At 44.9% G+C, this 26624-nt stretch overlaps 3 protein-coding genes across 3 annotated transcripts; 1 reads left to right on the top strand and 2 right to left on the bottom strand.

The window, feature by feature from the left end:
- Positions 1-9889: 9889 nt before the first annotated feature.
- On the top strand, positions 9890-11234 carry PtA15_3A502 (uncharacterized protein; the record flags this gene model as incomplete). The annotated part of the gene is made up of 8 exons (XM_053167478.1): positions 9890-9953; positions 10074-10098; positions 10233-10355; positions 10487-10581; positions 10683-10765; positions 10860-10963; positions 11042-11112; positions 11227-11234. The coding sequence occupies 8 exons, from the start codon at positions 9890-9892 to the stop codon at positions 11232-11234; spliced, it is 573 nt and encodes a 190-aa protein (XP_053018690.1).
- Positions 11235-12219: 985 nt separating this feature from the next.
- On the bottom strand, positions 12220-14389 carry PtA15_3A501 (uncharacterized protein; the record flags this gene model as incomplete). Its single annotated transcript, XM_053167477.1, has 7 exons — positions 12220-12254; positions 12334-12497; positions 12591-12794; positions 12864-13051; positions 13202-13299; positions 13382-13666; positions 13762-14389. 7 exons carry the CDS (start codon positions 14387-14389, stop codon positions 12220-12222), a joined length of 1602 nt encoding a protein of 533 aa, XP_053018689.1.
- A 2754-nt stretch (positions 14390-17143) lies between these two features.
- Positions 17144-21102, bottom strand: PtA15_3A500 (uncharacterized protein; the record flags this gene model as incomplete). The annotated part of the gene is made up of 3 exons (XM_053167476.1): positions 17144-18018; positions 18135-19289; positions 19374-21102. 3 exons carry the CDS (start codon positions 21100-21102, stop codon positions 17144-17146), a joined length of 3759 nt encoding a protein of 1252 aa, XP_053018688.1.
- Between the last annotated feature and the right edge of the window lie 5522 nt (positions 21103-26624).

The following is a 26624-nucleotide window of genomic DNA, read 5'->3' as shown; positions in this document are numbered from 1 at the left end:
GAATTCTGGTTCTTTGTGACTCTTGTCCCACCGCATCTTACTGTACTCAGCCGCTTCTTGAACGCATTTAGCAGCATGTTTATTTGCAGCTTCCAGCATCTGTTTAAAGTCTAAAGCTTTAGGATGTGCTAGTGGCAATTTGTCATTAAGAGTATCTTTAGGTAGTCTGGGAATCCAACCCCTTTCTAAGATATACGGCGCTTCTTTAGTAGTAGAGTGTTTACTACTATTGTAGGCCATTTCTAGGGCAGGGAGTAAATTAACCCAGTCATGTGTATACCCGTCACTATTTTTAAATTCTAGCCCAAAGGCGCAAAACCTTTGTAGAAGATCTTCTAGTGTCTGGATCATTCTTTCTGCTAGTCCGTCCGTTTGTGGATGATACGCGGTTGAGAAGGCTAATTTGGTACCCAACATATCATGAAGATTTCTCCAGAATTCTGACGTAAATTTTGGATCTCTATTGCTGATAATAATTTTTGGGATACCCACATCAGCCATGATTCTGTTCCAGAATAACATAGCTACCTCCATAGCGGTATCATCTTTGTGATGTGGTATAAACCTAGCTCTCCTAGAAAATCTATCCACTACCACCAGGACGGAGTTATAAGAGAAGGCTCCTCCCGGTGGTAGTCCTGTCACAAAGTCCATGTTAATGATTTCCCACCTAGTCTTGGGTTCTGCTATTGTCTGCAATAATCCAAATCTTTTTCCAGTCTGGTTATTGGCTTTTTGGCATTTTTCACAGGATTTGACATATGCTTTAGTTTGATTTTTCCAATCAACCCACCAGGCTGTCTGTTTAATCCGTTCCAAGGTTCTATCCTCGGAGAAGTGACCTGCGCCAGCATTGTCATGGCATTCATGCAGCATATTCTTAATTTGATTTTCTTTACTCAGGACTATCACACTGGAATGTCTATGTCTAAAGTATATTATGCCATCTAACAGAGTAAACTGTCCTGCCTTGTATGGGGTCAACAAGTATTCTGGCAAGCTAGCAATCAATTCTGGAGCACTGTTTTCATTATCCAAAATATTGATCAACTTGAGAAGTTCCAAATCTTCACTGTAGCTGATTCTGACTTCTTCAAAGAATGTGTCATCAATTTCACATACATGGATACCTAAAATGGGGAATACATCCTCATCTTCTGGATCATAGGCAGGATTGTCTGGCGTATTAGGCAAAGCCCACCTACTTAATCCATTGGCATTGGTATGCTTGGCGCCAGCCCTATGGATAATGGTCATATGTCCTCTGTACTGTTGTATTGCAATCTGCCATCTGAGCATGTGACGGTTAGGCGTCTTCATGTTCATTAAAGTCCGTACTGCTATACAATCCGTAACTACAATAATCTTACAACCTTCCAGGTAATAGTGTAGTTTTTCCAAGGCCCATACAAGACATAAACATTCCATTTGACTGGCTCCATATCTCATTTCTGTTTTCCTGACTTGTCTAGAAATAAACAGAACTGGTTTTTCCACTGGAATTCCATCAATTACAAATTCCTGATGTAAAGCCGCTCCTATGCCTTCAAAGCAAGCATCTATATACAGTATAAATGGCAAAGAGTAGTCTGGTTGCGCTAGTACAGGGGCTGTAGTAATGAGCCTTTTTAATTGTTCATATTGCTCTACTCTTCCGTACGTCATTTCAAAGAAGACGTCTTTGCTACATAACTCATATAGGCTTTTTGAGATGTTTGCGAATTTAGGTATATGCTGTCTGTAATAACTACAAAATCCTAGAAATGACTGCATTTCTGTCATTGTCTGCGGCATAGGTTTAAGCAGGACTGCGACCACTCTGTTCTGATCTATGGCTAGAGATAATCCTGAAACTATATGACCTAAAGCCTTGAGTTCTTGAAAACCAAAATTACATTTCTTGATTGAAATTTTCAAGCCAGCTGTGATAGCTGTACGGAGGACCAGACTTATTTTTTCTGAATGATCCTCCCAGTTGGTAGAATATATGATAATGTCATCTATGTATATCATCATCCAACTTTGTCTAATAAAGGATCCAAATATTGTGTCCATCATACGTTGGAAGTGCAAAGGAGCATTTTTGATACCAAATGGCATTCTCAAATATTCATCAACTCCTAGGTGACAGATTATATGCATAAATTGTCTGCTTTCCTCTTTAATGGGTATTTGATGGAATCCTTTGAGTACATCCATTGTGGTAATGTATTTAGCTTTCGCCAAATTATGGAGTGAATGATCTATCCTAGGGATAGGATAATTATCTGCCTTGGTGTAATTATTTAGGGCTTGGAAGTCTCCTACCATACGGGACTTTTCGTTATGCCATGCTATAATTACTGGCGTAGTTATTTCCACTTGTTCATTGTGGCCTACTTTTCTCAGGACTTTAAGCTCTAATAGTTCTTTGATGTGAATTTCTAGAGCTTCACAAGACTTAGGGCTCAAAGGATAAGCTGCTCTCCGTAACGCAGGAGGGTAAGGGGGTTGACACGTAAGTTCTATCTCAATATTGTGTCCTGAGATATTCCCTATGGGTTCTTCTTTTGTACAGAAAGCTTCTTCATGCTCAAAGCAGACTTTTAACACAGCTGATTGTTGCTCCGCGGTCAGGTTACTACTAATGGCAGCTTGAGACATATAATCTTGTCGGAACTTCCTCAATTCTTTTTCTTCATGGTCTTGTCTTGGAGAATTCTGAAAGCTGATGTTACATATCTCAAACTTTCGTTTCCAATCACCACCTATTGTGTAGTATCTGCTTTTACTTTGGATTACATCTATTCCGTACAAGCAGAATGTATCATTTCCAATGATGATGTACTCACACACAGCATCTTCTAGGACTACAAATTCAACGTGTAGTCTCAAAGATCCTTTTGTGTGCGGGAAAATAAGAGGTAAATTAACTATCCCTATTGGTTTGAGGGCTGAGTTACAACTGCTAAATTTAGCTTTGGGCGTGGGTAGAAGGTTCTTCCTCCAGTCAGGGTAACAAGAGTCTAGTAAATTGGTACTAGTACAAGAACAAAATGCTCCGATGTCTAAAAGAGCTCTAACTTCTTTCCCATCAAAGATAACTGTTGTATAGCTAGTTTTTCCTAGAGTATAACTCATGCCTTCCTCTGGCTTATTTGTCATCAGTTTTGCATCTGATACGTGACCAATTCCTAGCGAGGAGTTCCATTTCTGTGGCAAATTGGAATCTCCTTGGATTACAGTGATATGCAATGGATCACCCAGATCAGCTTGTATCACATTGCATTTGACATTAATTTCAGGTTCATCCAAGCAATCTCCGATTTCAGGTTCCATACTGACAATGTCGAATTGGGAGCCAGTATTGGATAAATCATCTTCTTCCGACTCCACTTCAATATTGTTGATTCGTTTACGGGGTTTAGGGCAATCAGGTCTCTTATGGCCTTTCTCTCCGCAATTATAGCACTCAATACCAGCTGTTTTCCTGGGAGGCATTTCTGTATTCTTTTTGTCTGTGGCCATGTTCTCTTTAGGAGCTAGATTACGCCTTTCTTTGTACGTTTTGGGTTTCCTGTCTAATTTCTTGGCCACAATAATTATTTCTATTGTGGCTACTAATTCAGACAAGTCAACGTCTGCATCTTTTAACCTGCACATTACATCATGTTCTAAGTGATTAGGGCACTTTTTCAAGATTTTCTTAGTGACAAATTTCTGAGCTGGTTGATTATAGATACAATCAATCCTTTTCTTCTGACTCAGACACCATTTGTATGGATCATCTTTAGTAGGGTCAAAGAAATCATTCTCATATGCGGCTAGCATTTTATGCTCCCAGACATCTGTACCAAACTGTTTGTGGATCAATTTTTTCCATGCTTCCCAGCTTACTTTTCCAACAGATTTCTTTTTTCTGAAGAGCCAGTCTAAAGCTACGCCTTCAAACAACCTTGGCAATCTGGAGGTTACTACTTCATCAGTAGCTTCGTAACATTCAAGGAGATGATCTGCATAATCCATGAAGTAGATATGATCATATTCCCCTTCTCCGGAGAACTTAGGCCATTCTTTCATTGGCGGCATTAGTTTGCATTTAGTTACTGCATCCAAACTATTCAGAAAAGAAGTGGTCTGTCTTGGTTGTTCTTGATACGGTTGAGAATTGCTAGCAGCATTTTGCCTGGGCGGAGCAGTGGGTTCCTCTTCTTTGGGAGGTAAAGATCTCTCTTGGTGTTGAAACACTCTACTTCTGGTATTTAACAGAGGATTGTTGAAGATGACCTCCTCCGTCTGAGAAGTTTCAGGGTCACGAGTCAGGTGCGGGGGAGTTTGTATTCCCGCAACATTTTGTCTAAGAGTTTTTATCTCTTGTTTCAGAGAGCTAATTTGCTCCGCAGTAGAGATATTGATTTTATCCATCATCTCTTTCATGTTATCCTCTTGATGACTTACTAAATCTATCAAGATTTGTAACTGGGCGGATTGGTGGTCTCCACGCTCTCTGTTTTCTTTGATAACCTCAGTTTTCAAAGTGGTTAACAATTGACTTTTAAAGTCCGCCATACCAATATCAATATCAGTAATTTTGTCTTGAAGACTCTGATTACTCTCAGCCTGATTTTCTAGGTTTGTTGTTACATTACTGAGGTTATTCTTAAGTTCTCCAATGTCTTGGCGAAACTCAGGAATTTTAACAAAGTATTCTTGAGACATTTTTATTGCACGACTCACAGCAGATTCAAGGGTGTTAATAACAGAAGTATGACATTCCACAATTTTAGAGTTTGTAAATTTATATTGGTTACTAGAGTTACTATGCAAAGTAGACAAGTTTCCATACAAATTGTCAAACATGTGGAAAATGAAATCTCTATCTACATCTGATTGTAGGCTTGTTCCAAGGTGTTCGCTGCCTTCATGACTTGAGCCCATCTGCCGCGGTCTTTGCGGAGATTGTTGGATTGATGGGTGGGAGGATTCTTTTGTTTTTTTGAATTCTTCGCCGGAGGGTTGATTTGCTTCATCACCGTCCAGGGATTCCACCCGTCAACCAAGGATTCTAGCTCTGGTCGAGTTAGATATCTCTGAGCCGCTTTTTGAGTCTCTTGCGCTTTGCGCAGTGCGGCTAGGAGCTCCTCTTTCGGAACCCCGCGCGCTTGGAGGGCTACGCAATTTCTCCAGTTCACCCGGTGAGCGTACACCAGATCCTTGATGAGTTGGATCTGTTCCTCCTCCAGCTCTTCTGGAGTCTTTTTCGGAGCTCGTGCTTTTGAGGTGCTCAGAGCGGGGGTCTTCTTCTTGAACCGAAGAGGGATGGTTACCTCCGCTTTGGTCGGATCCTCCGCCAATTGGTCCTCTGAGGACAGGGCTTCTGAGGGCGGACCCTTTGCGGCTGGCTCTTTTTGGAGTAGGGAGAGGACCTTCAAGGTTGGGTTTGGAAGATCTAGTAGACATGTTTTGTAAGTCTATTATAGGTTTTGATAAAGAAGGAAAAACGTTGACTAACCGCCGGTTTCCGGTTTGGAGTCACTTATGTCAATGTCCGCAAGGTTCTTGGCTGGAGCGGTTTCTACTTCAGCTACCAAGTATACAAAAAATTTTGTTTTAGTAAAAAAAAAGGTTTTCTGCAAGTTTTTTCCGCAAAAGAGCGTTACTTACGCGTGTCTCTGGGGTGACGGATAGTACCCGCAATGTAGTTTGCCTTAGAAGCCGGCACTAGTTACAAGGGTGCGGCTTATTAGCTCTATAGAGGTTTTAGCTACAAGATAAAAGAAAGATAGAGCTTACTGGTTGGTTTCTTTAGTGGGGCGTCTATCTCGGGTTTCGGCGCGGTAGAGGTCGACAAGTTCCTCTCGGACTGCGTCTTTCAAACCACTGTAGATAGAAAGGAAACAATCTTTATTTGAGCTTGTCAACAATATGTTAGAAAGAGTAACACACTCTCTCTTTCTCGGCAAGCCTGCGCTTTCCGGGTGTAGTGTTTGCGTAAGAAAAGTTGAAATCGGATTTGGGCTTCTAGGCTCGCTTTCTGTTTGCGCTTGATTTGATTGGTGGCAATTTTGAGTTGCTCTTCGTAAGAAAGCAGCTCCCACGCGGTAGGGACGTAGTTTCGGGCTTGTTCTTCTTTTTCATCCTTAAGGTAACAAAGGTAATATTCAATCAGCTCGGTGTTTTTCTGTAGCTCCACTGAAAAAAAACAAAACAAGAAAAAGAAAACGTCAGAAAAGTTCGAGGTTTTTCTGAGGTCAAGTTTTTTTATGCAGAAGGATTGTGGCTTCTGAAGATACGCGCGAAAAGGCGGTTTCGGTGGCGCTATGGAGAGCGCGGGGTTAGTTTGCGCAAGGTAGCGCAGGAGGTACGCTACAGAGAGCAGGTAAAGAGCGCGTAAGTGCGCAGGATGGGTTGCGCTAAGTAGCGGCTTTTTAGTTCGAGCTAGGTAGCGTGGGTGGTGCGCTGTGAGGAGCGGGTAATGCGCTATAGAAAGCGGGTAGGAAGCTGAGTTAAACTTAATATGTTAAGTTTAACAGAGATAAGTATCTTGCCGTGCTCGGAGCGCAGGGATTCAACCTGATGGTTACGGTAGCTTTAAATAAGCTTAAGGTAGGGTTTGGTTTGGTTTATTTTGTTGGATAAACGAAAAAAACTATGTAGATTATGGGATTATGGGTTAAAAATGGGTTAGTTCCCGGCCAGACCCCCAATTGTCAGGCTTGGTGATGCCAAGAGCACGAGTGCTCTTCTAGCTACGCCGGCGACAGAGCACGGTACAGTAGCGCGCGCAGCAAAAGCGCGGTAAAAAGTGCGAAATAGCTTAGAAAGCTATTTCTAATGAACCAAAAAATAGGTTTAACGGAGGGGCCAGGGGCGCCTGGGGTGGTTTAGTGCCCTCCGCAGCTCTTACAGGGCCTGCGCACGAAATGCACAGGGGTTTTTGTGACCTGTGGCGTCTGCGGCCCTTGAAAAGGGGGTGATTGCGCGATAGTTCGCTCCCAGGATAATGATAGGGATATAGATCCCGGTAGAAAGACAAAAAAACGCAAACTTACTTTTTAAGGTATGTTTGCGGGGAAAAAAAGACTGTAGATACCTTCATAACCGACTCGCCGCTTCGCCAGACCCGCCCTCGTCCTATCCGACCAGCGCGCCTTCTGACCCAGCTCCGATTACGGTTTCTCAAGGAATCAACAGTCTTTTTTTTCCCGCAAACATACCTTAAAAAGTAAGTTTGCGTTTTTTTGTCTTTCTACTGGGATCTATATCCCTATCATTATCCTGGGAGCGAACTATCGCGCAATCACCCCCTTTTCAAGGGCCCCAGACGCCACAGGTCACAAAAACCCCTGTGCATTTCGTGCGCAGGCCCTGTAAGAGCTGCGGAGGGCACTAAAACACCCCAGGCGCCCCTGGCCCCTCCGTTAAACCTATTTTTTGGTTCATTAGAAATAGCTTTCTAAGCTATTTCGCACTTTTTACCGTGCTTTTGCTGCGCGCGCTACTGTACCGTGCTCTGTCGCCGGCGTAGCTAGAAGAGCACTCGTGCTCTTGGCATCACCAAGCCTGACAGGGAAATTTACTTTGACAACCAAGTTGTACCAGCTACATATTGAGTAAGAATCCCTGAAAGGGAAAATTCACCATTCCGTCTCAAAACTTTTTCATCTGGTTTCCTTCCCATCTTGCCTCACTCATGAACTTGGAGTTGTAACAGGGAGTGCATTGGGCCAAAATCTCAATTTAAACAATATTGAACTGTTTTTTGGTCAATAAAAAATAAATATTTGTTCACTTCAATTTGCAAAACATTTCACACAAAGTATCTGTTGTGAGTGTAAGGTTCCCCATCAACACAAGTCTGGCAGGTGCTTGCAACACCCAAAATTAGTCAGAATGAGGAAGGCAAAATCAATAAGAACTGGAGGACTTCCCGTCACTTTTGAACAGATCTGGAATTTCAGATTTTGCAGGGAAATCTGGAATCTGGAACTCTGGATCACTTCGGGGATCTTTGGGGACCCAGATTTCCCTGCAAAATTTGATATCTGGTGGCTCAGATCTGACTTTCCAGATTGACAGGAAGTCCTCCACTACCACAGAAATTTGTTTACAATCAAATGTGACTAAAAGATGGCAAACTGAATAGTGTTTCTTTCAAGATATTTTCTGTATTACAATAATGGGACTTGGCTATTTTTTGGGTAAAATTATCAAAAAGAGTAATTAGTTTGAGTTATTTCCAAATAATTACATATCACACAACAAACAGCAAGTAATTAGATGATAACTATAATTATGTGGGTATCAAAGGTTGATAGAGTCTTGCTTGAGCTTGGCTTGGAGTGAATTAAATACCACAATCCTTCAAAAAGATCAAGGACTGGAGAAAAGTGGCTTGAATTGTGGTTTACTTTGGGGAAATGGATGACCATGTAATAGAGATGGCAAACAGGTACCCGCTCACACCCATTTGGGACCGCCTGGCGTGTCCAGGTATAGGTATGGGTCCCTGATTTTCTGGTGCCAGCGGGTATGTGCCTGGGTACCCCACACCCACCCCCCCCACCTACCCCCACAGGGGGTGCCAGCATATTTGGCTGGGTTAAAGTCATCCCAGTTTAACTGGGATGCACTGAACAATTTAAACTTGGTTGATCTCAACCAATTCAAGGACCTTGGATTTATATTTCATCAGTTGAGATCACCCAAGTTTAAATTGGTTGAGTGCATCCCAGTTTAACTGGGATAACCTCAACCCAGCCAATTATGCTGGCAGTGCAGGTTTACTTCATATGGAGCGGCCTTGCCAAGTGGCAATTCAGCACGTGCAGCCTTGCCGGCTGGCGGTGTGGAGTGTGCAGCATTGCCAGTTAAGTGATTTTTGGGGCGGGTCCCAGCGGTATACACGCGGGTACACCGCCCAAGTACTGCTGGCACCCGCCTGACAGGTACGAGTACAGGTACGGGTATCTGATATGGCAAAAAAAGGTTGGCAGTACGGGTACCCGGGTCCTGATTGCCATCTTTACCATGTAAGTTTAGCACTTTTGTGTTCAGCTTTGCTACAGGCTCATCTATGGTCACATTCAGATTGATCAGAACTCCCCATAAAATTAAGATGTACTAAGGGTAAAACTTAGAGATGGTCCCGGCGAAACCGTTGCAGGTACCCGCTATCCGCTGGCGGGTCCCGCCAGCGAGTGCGGATGCCTTAGATTCCGGGAAAACGCCGGCGGGTACCCGGGTAATTCAATCCACACCCGCCCGCACCCGCCCACCTCTTTGACCGGAAGGCTTGATCCCTTCCGGTTGCGCCAAGGTTTTACAGCCTTGGCAGCCAGAAAAACTCACCTGGTCGCCAAATAAACACAACCTCACCAACCGGGAGGGATTCCTTCCGGTCGCGGGGCTTTATCTCAGCGGCCAGAAGGAAAAAATCTTCCCGGTCGCAGAGGTTAAAAAACCTCGGCGACCAAGAGGAGATTATCCTGGTCATGATAGTTATGAAGCCTCGGCGACCAAGAGGAAATCATCCTGGTTGCAGAGGTTAAATAACCTCAGCGCGCAACCAGCAGTTAGCCTCCGGGCTGCAGAGGTTACCTTGGTGCCCAGAATACAACCTCCTTGTTGCTGAATTTACCTCGGCGACCAGAAGGAAACCTCCTTGTCGCTGAAGTTACCTCGGCGGCTGAATATCCGCCCATATCTGCAGGTTTTGGATCCTCGGGTCTCGGATATCCGGTGTGATCCGCGTTTCCCTGCCAGATATCCCGGATTATCTACCGGATATCCCGCCCGGGATACTGAGCCCTGGCTAAGGGTTGTAGTGAAATGCGAACGAAGAACGAACGAACAGCGGGCCGTGAACAGCGGGCCATAAGAACGAACGAACAGCGGGCCATAAACTACGATGGGAAAATCACAGAGCAAGCTGTCACCCGACCAACTCACTGAGCTTCAAAAATCAACTTATTGTCGGTAATCTTCTCAACTTTCGTCACCATTTCTATGACAAGTACGAACACTGAAACATGAACACGCACCTGTTGCATCGCTCTGGGTCCAAAAAAAAACTGACGACTTCTCAACATCAGTTGACAAAAAGGAACTACAACAATGGTGAGAATCGGCTTATTCAATTTTCAGCTTCTGTCTTGATATTTCACCTCCCAATCTTGAAGACTTTTCACGATAGAATAAATAAGGAACAAAGCTGGCTGAAGAACAATTTCTGTCTGTACCAATTGAAATAGGTACAAAGGTTTTTTGAAAGACTGTCCAAGTGGAGTACTGGATAAACAAGAATTTGCTAGAATCTATAAGCAGTTTTTCCCATTTGGCGATCCCGGACAATTTGCTGATTTTGTATTCAATGTGTGAGTACTTTTGTCCTGAATGTTTTAACTCTGGGAAACCCGCATTTCTGCATCTCATGTTTTCAAATAGCAGGTATTTTCATCATCAGTCGCTAATGTTGTATAAACTTCATGCTGCCACATTGCTTTAGGTTTGATGAGAACAAGAACGGAACGATTGATTTCAAGGAATTCATTTGCGCTCTTTCTGTAACTTCTCGGGGGCAGTTGGACGAAAAGTTAAAATGCAAGCCCCAGGTTGACACAAATCAAAATGAACGGATACTTAGATAAACGAAGAAAGTAGCGGGAAGACTAATAAAGATCGCTTGTCGCCACTTCCTACAGGGGCGTTTCAACTATATGATATTGACGGGGACGGTTTTATCACTTACGAGGAGATGTTACAGATTGTGCGATCAATTTACAAAGTCAGCATTCATCAAATGTTTCCCATAAGACACCATAGACTCTGCTTGAAGACAGCATCAGCAAGTGAATTGATCTTTTTGTATCTTATTTTAGATGACCGGGCAGATGGTCAAACTACCACCCGACGAGGACACTCCAGAGAAAAGAGTAGATAAGATCTTTCGGATGATGGACCACAATAAAGACCATAAGTTAACGTGCGTTTTGATTCGATTTTCTCATTCCCTGTCAAACTTGGTAGTCTCACCTTGAACAATTTTATCTTCCATCGATAGATTTGATGAATTCAAAGAAGGTAGCAAACAGGATCCAACCATCGTTCAGGCTTTGTCGTTATATGATGGCTGTTAGTTCGATATTTCCTCTGACTTTTTTGGTTGACTACTGATCTCTTTGAAGAAACTCTTTTCCATGGTGAAATTAACTTCGCTTCTTTTCTTTCTTCTCGTCACATTGACAGTGGTATAGTGACCCATTCGGTTCCTATTTTCTTGGATGGTTTCCTCCTTGCTCATGATCCCGCGGTATCTACTTCCTCCACCTCGTTGCAACAGAAAAAGAAAAACGCAAAACTCAAAACATGTAAATACAAACAATCGTGGCACATTCCTATGCGCATGATACGTATCTGGCAAGTACTACATCATGCTGTCACTATGGAGGCACAGATTAAACCAAATAAATACACGGACCAGATAACTATTATCCGAATCAATCAACTAACATTTTAAACTGGGTATTGCTGTGATAATATCGTCCATGCTATTTCCTAACCGCTCTTTCCTTCCTCCCTTATTGTCTGAGTTGTTTGCCTGAAAAAGTAGATCCCCTCGATGATATCTTTTTCTCTTTCTCTGTCACATACATGGAAGTGTCTTTTTTCCCTCGGGAGTTCCTCCCCGAGTCGTTTAGCTTACTCGTTTCTGTTTCTTCACTTTGTTCAACTGCAGTCAAGTGTACTATTTTCCAGAAATATACAGATAACAAAACCCCAATCATCAAGAGCAAGTCTTTAGGTGGAGATAGACCAGATGCCCATCAAAACTTTTGTGCCGTTGCCCTCTGCTACAATGTGTGAAGTGCAGTAGGGCAACATCTATAGTGTTTGGAATGGCACAAGTAAATTTTTCACACACAATCAAGCAAATTAGAGGGCATCTTGCAACCCGAAGGGCCCCTTCTGGTCGCCCAGGTTACACAGCCTTTTCAACCGGAAGAGGAGGGAAGGGGACCCTTGCGCCGCTGTCAGTCCTAAATCACCGATACCGCATAAGTGCCTCCGGTCGCACTTAGATAAGTTAGGTCTCCTCTACGCTGAGGAGAATCACAGCGCATTCAAAAACGGCTGCACTGCGCTTTTGGCAGCGAAGCAGTTTCAACATTGTATGTAGCACAAAAAGCCCTCCTATTTTACATGACAATTGAAAACTCCGATGAATGGATATGCAAGTGTTCACATCTTGATAAAAGCGAAAGCTGAATAGATGCCTAGATAGATCCAAGGCGACGGAGAGAAGCAAAGTAAGCAGAAGATGTGTATAGGAGAAGAAAAGGGGGGAAGACGAACCAGTGGCATCCCATTGATCACTGGAAATCATCAGATTACCCTCCGAATTGATCACCTTCATTTTAAACAGCAGACTCTTATAGCTAGGATTAGCTTTCTCGGTCTGAAAAAGCTCATGAAACCCCTTCTTGTAAACTAATTTGAGACCGAATTCTTGGGCCAACCTGGGTCGAAAAAGACAGAGATAAGACGTGAGTACCTGGGAAACATGCAAGAAGCTGGTACGACAGGCGGGCGATGAGAAAGGAAAGTCTCACCGAACAAAGGGTTCCCAGAGAACCAGATATTCAGGGACATCTTCTACTGCGTCTTCTAAGTAAAACGAATATCTGTTTCCGTAGACTTGATCAAGCTCGCGCCGTTGAGGAGTGAGTGGATAGGGAAACCTAATCTCGTAGACCGAGTTGCCAAAGCTAGGCTTCTCCGCATTTGATTCGCGTGAACATCTTTCCCACCTTTGTCTGATAAGATGAAAAACAAAGCATTAAAATCGGAGCGGAGATAAGGTCAAGTCTAAAAGAAATTCTCACATTAGCAGATCGGGGTCAGGGATCGTGCCGATCATGACCCCACCAGAAACCAAGTACTTGGAGACATTTTCCATCATGGTCCGAGCCTTGGCTTCGCTTTCGAACGCATAATGCATGCAGAATTGTAAGGAGACCGCGTGGAATGGCTCCCTAAGCTCTTCTGGACTCAAAACTGAATCAATTGGCAGCTAGATCACACCCAACTCCAACAAACGTTAAAAAAGAGCCGATCATAGGGAAAAACAAATTGATTTGTACGCTTTACTTTCCTGCGATCCGTCGTTGTGACAAAGGACGTGGAATGAACAGGGAAAGAAGGAGAATGGGCACAAACTCACCGAAAAACAGTCTAAAGCTACAAACTTGGCGTAAAATCTTTGACTGCAATTTTCTTGATATCTCGATTGAGCCTGTTCAATTGAGACCGCAGCAATATCTGTTGTTTTTTTTTGAAGAGAAAGATATGAATGAATAAAAATGGGAATGTATCTCAAAGTGATTATGGAATCAAGCTCAACCAAATCCGTAGAGTTCCCTAACACCAGCGTTTTGCCACTTAGCCAAATCGCCTCCTTTTCCACACCCTAATTCAAGTATTTTAGTTCCGCTATATTTCGAATGAGAATTGGAGTGATGCTGTTGTTGACGATGTGTATTGCGGGATAACAGAGGGCTCATGAAGGGCGACTCGATCGAGGCGAATTTGCCGATCGTCACTGACTTCACCCAGTTGTTGAATTTCCTCAAGCCAAATATCGGCGATTCCGTGCGTGCTCCTTTCGTCAAGTTAGGCCTCATGTTGTCTATTATTTTCCAATTGGAATCACAACAAAAAGGCAATGATCAGTCTGAAATTTTAGCTCTTTATTTGCCATGATACACGTATGAGAGCTCGCACAATGTTGGGCCACTGTGTCACTGATCGAGCTCTGCGAATCAGGATGAGCTAGATGACGGGTGCGCTTGGGAAAGTGAGGCATGTTCGGCGGAGCGTCGGTAGAATCGTCGTTCTCGGCACCGATGCTTTGGTAAGACCGCTTATTTGTTACGGGACGCTGAGAAGGCTGTGAGTCGTCGGCGTGATGTGGAGCAGGGCAGGATGAAAGTGGGATTGAGAGTGGCGACGGGGTTGTGTAGCCTACTGGGGATCCAACATCGGGCTCGACATGGCTAGGGAGATGACCAGCGAGGAGCGTGTCATCGGTATTATTTATATGAGAGTCGGGCTGCTGGTCGCTCTGTCCAGGCTTGCCGTCAGAAGATGCGAATACCCTGAGCGTGTTGAGACATTCTGTCTGGTAAACCTTTAGTTCCTGCTGCGACAGGGGTAAAAACAGTGAGGCGTGGGGAGATACTCGTATTGGATGATAGGCGATTCTGTCCATGCTCCAGATATTGTACACTCGGAAGTATTTCTTCAGTCTGCCTTTAGCCTGGTGAACGATGGCCAGCTGCAGGATGTCACAGCCTGCCCCACGCGAGACACATCGGAAGAGGCTCGATGTCACAGACTGGTTGTCAGTCATCTGTACTTGATAAAGTTATTCCAATTGACAAGGAGACCATCTGAGCTCCTGGAAAATGAATCCAGGGTGAGCATTGCTGAGGCAGTATGAGTGTCTGTAATTATTAAGCAGTGGGCACTCGCCCCAATCGGATCCCATGTCCGAATTGCGCTATGGGAGTGATACAGCTGCCCATGAAGTGAATGAGAATGAGAGCACATTTTTGTGCTCATGACGGTTTCGTTACTCTCCAACTTGAAGCATTGTTCAGAAAAACAAAAAATGACATGTGTGTGATGTACAATGTGGTTTTAGTGAAGTGCAGCTTGAAAGCAGATGTACCCTGTCACTTCGCCAAAGTGTTTGGAAATTATTGAATGGAAAAAACATGTGTATATCAGAATGAGTCAGAGGCAGTACAGGATACTAATGAGACTCAACCTCAAGAATTCCCCACAATTACAATGCTACAATACATCACATCCCTTCTCAACACATGTTAGGGTTTCTGTTGCTCTGATCAGATGTAGATGCAAATATGATGTGGCATTTCAAGAACTGGACTTGCTAATTTTGACCTGCTGATAGGTGGTGAGAGGACTTTTTTTGATTACTACTTGGACCCACTAGATTTCAAAAAATGTAAATATATATGGAAGTGAGTCAGTTTTATATGCACACATAGATATATGAAACTCCATTTAATAACAGCTGTTATGGCATTTAACTTCATTGTCTTCAGAGCTTGAACACTTAATATTTTGTGCTTTTGTTATCCTCAACCAGTTCTCTTTCATTTATGGTGTTCAAAGTTGGTTTGCATAATTTTATGCATGCATAAATCATAAAATCATAAAAATATTTTGGTGAGGAAATTTTGTATTACATAATCAGACAGTCATATCCCCTGCAAAAAAGATTTTATGATTTTATGATTTATGCATGCATAAAATTATGCAAACCAACTTTGAACACCATAATTGCTTGTTTCTTGTTCTTGTGTTCAGTCCAAAAGAAGACAGGTTTCACTGCAAAAAAAACTGTGTCAAATGTGAGCAGTTGACATGGGGCAACTCTGAGGAAGCTTGTGGTGTTACACCAGCCTTGCTCAAGGTTTGACTCAACCCAACCTTCAATGCACAGTCACTGTGCACCTTGTGACTGTGCCAACAAAGGCACTTCTGCATTCATGTGGAGTTACAATGGCAGCTTGGCTTGAGTATCCTGCATGTCAACTGCAAGCAGTTGACCAAGTTATTTTTGCAGTGTTTAACATCTCACTGTTGGTATCTTGGTTTCTAGATCATTGTGTCTCTTACTTAGGGCCTGTACCATAGGGCATGAAAATTGAAATTTTCCAAATTTATTTGCCTCAAAATTTCTTGGGACAAAAACTGAGCCTGGCCAAAATGTAGGCTTGAGCCCAAATGTGAAGAATTTCAACATTTGAACCCTCCGCTAGTTTTCCATTTTTGTGTACAGGGCAAAAAAAGTTGAAATTTCTCAAAATTGAGGCCCATGGTATTGGCCCTTAATGGTTCTTTATTCTATTTAACTCATGATTGGTTTGGTTTGACTACTGGCTTCTTATTAAGTTTTACAATAAAGAGAACTCAACCCTATCATCACATGACACAAAGGGTAACAGGTATCCACCGGTGGTTGCCAATTGTCATCATCCCTGCTATGGCTCACAGCACTTCCTCCAAGCTCAAGTACTATATTAAATTTGCACCCAATTATAACAGTTTAGGCATGGTGATTATTATTTATGTGGCCCACTAACTTCTGAATTGTTGGTCCAGAAGGAAAGGCTGATCAGTAGTTCATTATAATTTATAGCATCCATCTAGCCATAATGTTTCTCTCCATAGCAACAATTGAAGGTCTCTTGACACTTCCATAAGACTAAGACAAAGTTGGTGATACACATTTTGAGTGCAACTCAACAGAGCCTGACGGGAGAAGAGAAACAGATACCATACTAATACTCATCATCAATTTGTCCATCTACTTGATAACCTGCTCTGGGCAATTAGATAACAGAGGCGTCCAGGATGGAATTGACACTAGAACTCGCCAGTTCGCCGGAGTGGCCAAACAATCTCGCAGCTTGTTGCTCGCTCATCAACGCTCATCGCGATAGCACGCAATGAAAAACAGAAGTTTTGGTAGACAAATCTTCCGTCGAGAGTGCTGAAGACTCGAGGGATCGAATGGTTAGCTTGCATGGAGAATAAATAATCTGGTTTCGGAAATGCACGTAGCAACATAACAGGACGTGACTGATACAGAGCAGCAATGACAACGAGGATGGGGTATAGCATGTATGTGGCGGTAAGGTTTTCGGAATGTCGTGAAGGAATGATAAAAAACGGACGGCGAGCTACGAGCTACTTCGAATCTATCTATAGATATATAAATATATATACATCGTTGTAGATTGATAATAAGCCAGGCTCATAAGCAAACAAACAAATAAATAGAAGATACGGGGAATTGGGGATGATATTTATATACAACAGAAAGGGGATATAATATTAGTTGGGGCATGAAAGGTGGATGATGAATGCGATATTGCAACAGAGTGAGTCAGGAAGGGAATGAAGAATGACCCAAATAGTCGAAACGCGTCGAGTTACAAGCATGGGCTTGGAGAAACAGAAGGGAAGTACAACGACCCATCGTCTAAGGGGCACGCAAAAAAATGAGGGCAAAAGTGTTAGGATGGAGAACGATAGGAGGGAGAGGAGGAGTGGACGACTGACGGAGGGACTAAGTGAAGGACACGTCAGCAAGGATAGATTCGATGGATTTTAGTTTACGAATGAGGTTGGAGTTGATCGACTTGAGTCTGGAGATTTCGGAGTGGAGGGAGGCGGTATTGGAGTGGTCGGAGTCGTAGTCGTCGAAGTTGATGAGGTCGTCGTGGGGCTTGCCGGCGAGGACCTCGGTTGGCTCGGCGAGCTTGCGCCACGAGTGCGGGGGCCCGACCAGCTTGCTGGTGCGGCGGATCCGCTTCGGCGAGTCGGCCGAGTATTTGCTCGAGGGCGAGGTGCCCAGACGCAGCTCCTCCACCGCCTCTTCTTCGCCACGCTCTTCAGTCACGTCGAAGAGACGACTCTTGCTCAGACGATGTGCATGCGGCAAACGGTCTGAGGTCGGGAAATCCAAGCCTGTTGGAGTGGGTTCTGGTTGCGCTTCTGGCACTGCCTTCTCTGGTCCCGAGGAAGAGACTTCGGGTAGTTCGACAGTGCTCTCATTCGGACTGAGAGCCAAGAAGTTAAACATTTGTTCGTGGTAGTCGATGTACTCGTTTTGTTTATCTGGGACGGTGTGCGATGTTTGGGCAGTCAAGGTCGAGTCTAGTTCGAAGTCCTCTTGGTCGAGTAAACCGCGCGATTTGACTTCGTCGCCGACAGGAAGCCCGATGTGGGTCTGCTTAAGCAGCTTTTCCCGCATCAGCGCGTCTCGTTCCTCGACCGTGTGCAGTCTGCCGATCTCCTCAACTAGACTTTCGATCAAGGACTCTTGCTTGACAATCTTTTCCTCTCTTCCTTCAATGTAATGCGTCAGCAAGCCAATCACTTTTTCCGAATTTCTTCGGTCTCTCTTCTCGACTTCTTCGGTGGTTTGTTTGGAGAAGGCGCCTTTAGAAAGAAATGAGAAAGCAAACAAAGAGTCAGTTCAATACTTGACATGCTGTGACCAAATCGTCTTGTTGTTAAACTTAGCTCGTATGAAAATTAATTGAAATTCTGCTTACCAATAACAGCACCCATTGAATGGCTGAGTCGGTTGGCTACTTTCCCTCTGTATTGTTCTACCGTGTCGATGCATTGCGCCTCAGATTGATCGCCTAGCCGAGCCGGGAAATCTAATTTCATCCCGGGTCGGGGAGTCCTGTCGGAGATCTCGGCAGGATCAATTTCGAAGTCTTTGGCTTCGATGCTTCCGTATCCAAACTCGGAGAGCTGGTTCATTTCACTCAGCAGAAGCTTCTGGGAATGAAGCGAGCTCGAGGGCGAGACCTGGGGCGACTCTTCATGGATCGTTGATGGCTGCGAGACCGTCAAGCCGGAAGAATAAGTTAGGATTGAGGTCCCTGGAGATTGTGGAGGTGATTGGACCAGTTGCTCTGAATGGGTGGTGCCGGTTAGCTGGCTGGAGAGGGGTGGGGGGGACGTGGCTTCTTGATGGTCCTGTAGCGATGATGAGACGGACTCTCGAGGCGTTGTTTCAAGATTGAAGTCGGACGGCACTCCAGTTCTCCTGCGATCAGCATCGGTCGCGACGCCGAAGATGGACTTCGAGTGATTCATCAACCACAAGGTGCTGTCAGCCGCCCGTTGGCTCAGGGCGCTTTTGTCGACCTCTTCGATGAAACTGGCTGTGTACGATGGAGAGGGCCAAGGGACCGATGGGGCAATCGTCGAGGAAGCTTGCTTGTTGTGTCCCCGGGGATGCAGGCCGAGGCCGGGCAAGCCGATGTCGCGCGGGACGAAGATGGCGGGACCAAGCATGACCGCAAGCGAGTCGTGTTGGACCCGGTTCTCGGCGAAGGTGGGGATCTGTGCCAGGAATCGGATGACATAGGTCAACAGACTCAGCGCCCGACTGGGAAGGAGCTGGAGGAGGTAGCGGGCAACATGCAGCTGCTGCGAATGCTCGTCCTCCGTCGGGTCGGCCTGTCTGGTCTGGCTCGGCTCAACACACAGCTTCCAAAACATGTGGCTCAAAATCGGGTGGAAAAGAGGCTCCGATAGCGTGCGCAGGTAGTGTTTGAGGAGCCCGCAGAGCGTGTGGATGTCTTCCGTGGAAACGTCCACCCCATTCTTGGGACAAAATTCAAACTTCTTCACTAATTCATCGATTCGGTCAAGGTCGCCTGAGATGCGCAAGATACCTGGGATTCGCATTCCTGAGTGAGACATAGAAGGCGTGGTTAGCTTGGGGTTTCTATGCTGCTGTAACATAGATGCCTGAGGGAGACGATGGAGCTTACCTCTGCGATAAATTTCTTCAATCACGGTGAAGGGAAGGATAGGCAAAACCTGAAATCGTTCGCCCATCAAGACCACACAAGTCGAGCAGTTCATTGTCTCCAATCTGGCGCCCAGGATTTGGGAGAATCTGTGTGCTTCAGACATGGATGTCTTTCCAGACGCAGCATATTGACCCGACAGTTTCGCCTTTTGGGAGCCGGGAACCAGGATAAACGACGATGGCCTCAAGGCCTTGCTTATGCTTTTGGATGTACCGTGCTTGCTGCTTTGAGCATGAGAGGATTTCGATTTCCACCCCAACTTCTCCAGAAGGATGTTGCCGACATGGCTGGATTTCCTCGGGCCCGCACTAGGCCCCGCCGATGAGACTTCGGTGGGTGCAAAGGGGGCGGTTTCAAAAGGCAAAGGTTCGGTGGATGCCGGGGTGTGGTGCGGGGCGGCGTCGAGGGTGGCATGAGGAACAGTCGCTGTGAATCCTGTGGTCGGGATGTCGAAGCCGAGCTGGGTGTGCGCAAAGCCGTGTGACTTTTGGCCGTCGGTGGCAACCGTCGTGTTCCGGGGTACATACACCTGGAAGGCACGCTCCTGGATCTCCAGCTGGGTTTCGTAGAGTGCAGGCTGGCTGATCAGCCGGTACAGCGCGTCGGAGTCGACCAGGCTCTGAAACTCATCCAATCCGACCAGCGACTGTAGCCTCTCTAAGGTATAGGCTCTCGATTGGAACTCTTGCGGCTCTGGATGCTCTGAGCTAGCCACAGTGGACGGCACTGCTTGTGGGGGGATGAAAAGATCGGCAGGACGGCTATCACGATCCGAGCTCAGATCAGGTGAAGACGCTTCCGACATCGGGCCGGCAATAGAGGAAATGGATGGATTATGAGAGTATTCAAGCTTAGTCCGAACGCTTGCGCCATCATCCGTCAGGGTGCTTTTGGATTGAAGGCTTTCGGGGGAAGCGTTGATTTTGCTTGGATGGGGGCTTTGTCGTTTGCTGGCGCTTAGAACAGCTGCCGATGAGACTTTTTTCAATTCTTGGTAGCTTTTGGTCTTACGGGTCTGCTGCAAGGCTATTGGACTTGGCTGAAGAGGGGGAGGCTGGCGAAATGCCAGTGAGAGTGGCAGGGCACTTGACGTTGTTGGGTGTCGCGACCCAGGCTTGATTGGCGTGGTGAGTGACGTGGGAAGCGGATAGGCTCTGTCAACGGTGATGCTAACAGTTGAGATCCGGGGTATTCTGCGGAGGGTATGGTTGAAGCTCTTGGAGAGATTTCTGAAATGGTCGCTTTGTTCATCGTTCGCCTTATCAGCTGGTTTCTTCAGCCCTGCCGAAGCCCCGGTGGCCAATTTGCTAACGGATGATGGCGATGCAGTTACTCTGGAGAATGAACTAGGCGATGAGGTGGGAAGTGAGATGGGAGATGCCGAGGTAGCTTTAAGTGGACTTTGGTTGGCAGAGAAGGAAGGCTGGCGGCTGGGAAGTCTGGTTGGGGTCCTGATGCTGCCCGCCGGGTATTGGACGGAAGGCGAGTGCGGTTTGTGAGCACTGGCGGGGCTTCTGGTCTTAGCCGCACTGGGACTTTGAGCAGCTGAGGATCCCCTAAGGGATGAGCTCAAGGATGTGCTACTTCTGGTAGGCACGGGAAGCAGCGAAGAGGTCCTCCCGCGAGGAGGCATTGGTGATCTTGGTGCGCTCGGCACAGGGTCGTTGTTAATGAGCGAAGGAGGCATTCTTGGAGGACTGGTCGAGCAGGGCCCCGAGGAATGAATGTTGGAAGGGCTGAAGTGAGTGAGGCCGGGGGGTGGGAGTTCTGAAGTCTGATGGAGGCTGGTACCATTTACTTTAACAAGCGATAAGAAGATTGAAGGGAGCCTCCCACCTAACGCAAGCGCATATGACGACCGGAAGTCGGCTGGAAGTGTATGTATCCAGAGGCTAAGAAATTCAAGGTGAGGCTAGAAGAAAACTTTGTTTAGACAGGATCTAAGGCAGAGGCTCTAATGGGACGGCATGGATAATCAACCAAACAATATGCGCCAAAAGACAATTGGTCGTGCAAAAAAATAGGAATCTGATGGGGCGGGGAGGAAGGAGGATGGTGTGGACGGATAGTATGGTTTAGCAGCTTGGACAGTATCGACTGAGCTGGTCGTTGGTGAAAGTTAGAGCAGTATGGTACGAGCGAGCCTCGGGGAGTGGGTGTGGGTGGTTGCGTATGAATGTGTGCTATCTGCCCATTCCGGATGACGAGGATGAGCCAGCCGGGATGAGAAGGTTGGGATGGATATGGGGATGATTAAAAGAGGCCTAATAGTGCGACTGGCGGAGTGCTCGGATCGGATGACCCTCTCGAGCGCTGGCCCGAGGTCGGCCGCCCTGAGTCTTCTCCTTGGGAAAGGGTCTCCGATTCATTCGTCCACAAGCGCACCTGGCTTGACTCGAGAATGCCTATCCCGCTTTGGCCAGGCTTGAGCCTGGTTGCTGGAACTTGGAAGTGGATGGGAAAAACAGCTTCCAAGCAGAATGTACGCTGCACAGAGGGAAGATGGTCAAGCGAACCGCTGAGCTTATCAGCAGCTACAGAACCTTCTATCCCTCCGATCTCATCTCGAGCGAAATCGAGTCATCGACGCGTCCTGACGTCGGCTGAAGTGGAAGATTAATACGAGCAAGGAAGCTGGAAGCCAACTTATCAATCCACGTCATCATGGCATGTATTTACGTAGCATGGATGGCAACATTTTTGACTCCAATCCCAATCACAAGTACCGCATCTTGCACATCCTTTTACTGTATGTACTCTCCTAATGTTATTGTATACCTCCACAACAGCCTTTCCTGTAAGATGGCCAGTGTACTCCTGGGAGCTTGTGAGGTCAGATGCGAAGGTGAGGTTTCACATGACCCAAGAAGAACTGAGAAGATCACATCAATCCAGCCCATTTCTCTTCCAAAGACTTCCTTATGAAAGGCTTGTTACATAAATGTGTATGGTCTGACGGGTGTACGGGATCTATCATTTAGCGAAGATCGCCACTGGCTATTTATGTACACAAAGGGAAACTGACTGACGCGCCAGGCTGAGCCGACTCGCGCTCTTCTTTTGCCTTCTCGGACATCAACTGAGTACAAACAAGGGTCGCCGCCTGTCGCCGCTGGTCACCGGGACCCGGGCAAAGTTAGTTGACGGAGGTATGCTGCTTCCTGGAGCTGATGAGAGGAGCGGGCTGATGGCAAAACTTGCTTAGTCCGACCGAGCTTGACATCATTGATTGACATGTAGGTCAAGCCAACTCAGCAAACTCCTATCGGCAGGTTTGCTTCACCTTCAAGTCAATCAAGCCAAGGCAGTTCACCTCGCCAACTGACTGCGGCCCTGATGGGCCAGCAGATGAGGAACTGGTTGGGCTTCTGTTGGAAATAGTCATGATGGCCGCTTTGATCCACAGAAGCAGCAACGGAGTTAACTCATGTTCGCTAGACCATGTTTTAATTTGTCCCATCGGCTCATCAAATATAGCACGCGTTGACCGTTAAAATTTTGAATCCCACCGGCAGAGCAGTGCTAATATTCTGCCCCAGTGGGTTCTTTAAAAGGTTCAAAATGAAAAATGAGTGCCATCCTTTTTTAGAACTGCTGAAGTCAGTAGTAGAACAACTCCAAGGAGACCAAAATGTAGAGAAGATGCTATAGTTTCAGAAGCCTGTGGTTCAGATCCAAGACGGGGCTGGAATCTATCAAAAATTTAAATAAGCTCACAACCACATGGTACTTTCTAGAGCAGTTCCTCCCTGTGGGAACGGCATTTCTGCCAGCGCCAGTGCCACTGGCAGCAAGGCCCAACAGGCAAGTTTAGGAAAGGTTAGAAAATTTCATTTCGTTGTATCTTGCCAATGCCAGAAGAAATTTTTTAGGTCAGTAACACTCTTTCAAAAGGAGGAGTTCCTGTCACCTAAATGGCTTGATTGAGAAGGAGCTGCTAGAATTTGCGACGTTATATATATATCACCTTCGTACAAACCTAACTTATCACCAGTCCTTTGCTCAGGATAGGCTGGCGGGAAGCGCAACCCTCCTCTCATATCAAGAATCCCTGAGGGGGGGGGGGGGTGGCAGGCCGCGAAGCGCCTAGCACAAAGTACGAGCTCAGACCCTGCGGGGCCTCTCACTGGAAGGCTTTGTTTTAAGCTCTTGAGGGACGTGGTGCCCAACCTCCGTAACCGTTCCAGAGGCTAGTTAAGCCACCGCCGCGGCCCGCTTCCCCCGACTTCAAAAAACTGTGGGTACCGGAGCACCGGTCGTGCATAAACGTAGTTTGACAGATGCCCTCCATGCTACGTTGTACCCAACCTTGTATCATTAGCCAGGTTGAGATGTATTCACCCGTTGCTTCATTGAAACCAGTGCTACTTGAGATTGGACTCATTAAGAACTGATCAATTAGGTTCTCTGAGTGACATCCGGGGCCCTTGTGTGTCGTTCAATCACGGTTGATGGGGCACCCTGTTTCAAGTCTACGAGTTGCACTGAAGAAAACTCAGCTTTTGTGACATGTCTCCATTGAAGCATTTTGGGCAAAACAAATGCCACACTGTGACGGATAATTGATTGGATGTTTATAAGGATGCAAGTCTGTCTGACTAGAACAATGCGAGTGATCTCCCCAGCACAAGCAACCCACCTCCATCACATTCAGAAAATGGTCAAATCAAGCTCATCATTGTCAATCTTTTTGCTATGTTTGCTATCTGCACACTGCATGGTGACCCATCCTTCAGTCACAAGGTATCAAGATGGTACGGGCAACTTTATTTTGATGAATCTTTTCCCTCTTAAAATAATAAAACCCGGGCCCAACAGTACTTCTCTCGAAGTTACCCCCAAAAGGGGTCCAGCGGGCTTCCAGGTAGGAACTTTAATAACCTTCAGGTACCAATAATCAATGCTTTACAGGTGACACAATAGTGGGCCAGGATGGATCAGGGCGCACAATTTATGAGTCGTCAGAAATAGGCCAGGAAATTCAGCAAAAACGTAAGTTGGACAATCATAGTCATATCATGTCAGCAAAGAATGATGGATACAAATTGAAGCAATTTCACTTCCCTTATTTAAATTACTTTCCTCTGTGGTGATTGCTGTTAGAAAACCTGTCCCCACAGAGCAGGATGACAAGTAGCATGGCTGAAGAGGCTAAGAAACTACCAACAATCAATGCAAAAGATAAAAAAAGTTTCACTTCATTTCATGATACAAGTGAGTCTGAAAATCAGCTTTTACTAATTGGCAGACATGAATAAAAACACAGTGTTGGCCTATGACATGTACTAAATCTCTGAAAATTCTCATTTCCGCTTCCAGGCTTGTTGACAAGAAAGGATAATAAAATCTTTCAAGGCAAGTGGTGTTCCTCTATCATAACTAGCTACAACCTGAACAAAATTTTGACACAATCCCAACCAGGCCAAACTAATCCAAGGCAGGAGAAAGGTATCTCAATCATCCCACATACCAACATAAAAAGTCTGAAAGAACTGTCAGACATGATTTTCAGACGGTTTAACAAGGCGTTTGAATCAGTCCCAGGCTCTCAATCAATCCGAAAATTCACATCCACATGGGGCTTATACTTTCTTACCTTATATATATTCACCCGGGACCAACCTTTCTTCACACTGAGTAAACAGCAAAAAAAGATGGCAATGTTATTATTTGAAAGAGCTAGAAGAAGATTAAATGCATGAACTACTGGCACTCTGAATAGTGCCGGGGCACTATTCATAGTGCCAGAGGCATACACTGAAAAGTTATCATATCTAGTTCTCAGATCTCATGACAGTGCCTGATTAGCCTTGCTGGTTATAATTTCATGAATACAGACAACACTGGGTAATTGAATTGCTCTAAATTATCCAGCCTATCTCAATAAATGTCATTTTTTAACCAGCTAAATTATCACTATCAGTAGTGAGCAGATTTTTTCCTGAACCCATATTATAATTTCAGCATTTTATTTTGTTTTCCCAAGGATCAATAATGGAATGTGATTTACACCTGGATAATGCATTATCAGAAATAGATACCATAAAGAGACTCACCTGATGGATAATGAGAAGAATTTCTCATGGTTAAACCATCCCTTATATGATGAGAATAATCAAAAACCCTGACCACACAAAATTTGTACCAGTACATGTGCTAAAGATAAACTGGTTTCCTAGCCCTCTCCTTGAAAGAATCACAAGAAATAAGATACAGATCTCAGTTTAATTCTATTTATCAAGCTACAACTTCTGAGATAGGTAGTAAAGACATAAAGTGAAATTCAAATAATCAAAACATCTAATTTACCTAAGAGTAAGAGCAAGCTTTAAGACATTTGCTATTAGATAGAATAGAAAGAAATGGAACTTTTTTCTGAATTTCTATACAGTGATCTGGAAGATGATGTGATCATTCATCAGCTTGTATGCCTTCTAAATCTTGACAAGATTGTGTCTTTCTTACTTTGTCATGGGTTTGTCTCCTCTCTTTGACCTACAAACATTTTAGATGAAATGAAGGAGGACTTCAACTTGATCTGTTTACAGATGAAAACTTTCAGTGTCTTTTCCTGTCTTTTTATTCTTTATTCCAGCCTTTCAACTAAACACATACATCAATCTTTTCCATTTGGGTTAGTAGCAGTAGTGTTATTGGTCTTTTCATTTATGACAGTGTCTCACCAGGGGAGATATGTTCCCACTCCCCAGGGAGTGCCAGAGCTGAATTTTATGTGAGTTTTGGTAGGATGTGAGCCTGATGTGGATTAGTAACTCATCCCCAAAATAGTAAATTGGATGGAGAAGTTAGTGAAAAGTCAGTCACAGTTGATTTGGAAGTCAACACAATGTTGTGTAGAATTCTTTTGTTTTCTATGTGCAACTGTAGGAAGAAATATGATGAAATGATATTTCACCAAAGTCCAACTCATCAAATGCTCCTGTTTACTGATTTATAAGGATAGCAAAGCAAAATTCCCATTCTCAAAAGTAATTCCTCCAAAAAAATTGGTTTCTTGTAATTCACATTATATGCCCTGATGTACAAAATTAAACTAAAAGTTGACTTGGTATTATTGGGTTTAGATTTTTGGAATGTGGTAATGTTGCAGTCATTGAAATTGAAACCCATTTTCTTGGAAATGCGGGAATTAATTTGAATTTGGCTGATAAAAATGACAAAAAACTGTTTTAATAGGGTGAAAGTCTG

The sequence above is a fragment of the Puccinia triticina genome, chromosome 3A, assembly GCF_026914185.1.
Source record: "Puccinia triticina chromosome 3A, complete sequence".
In the NCBI taxonomy this organism is placed as follows: domain Eukaryota; kingdom Fungi; phylum Basidiomycota; class Pucciniomycetes; order Pucciniales; family Pucciniaceae; genus Puccinia; species Puccinia triticina.
The sequence above is the reverse complement of the archived record's forward strand: the minus strand, read 5'-3'. Positions and strand labels throughout refer to the sequence as shown.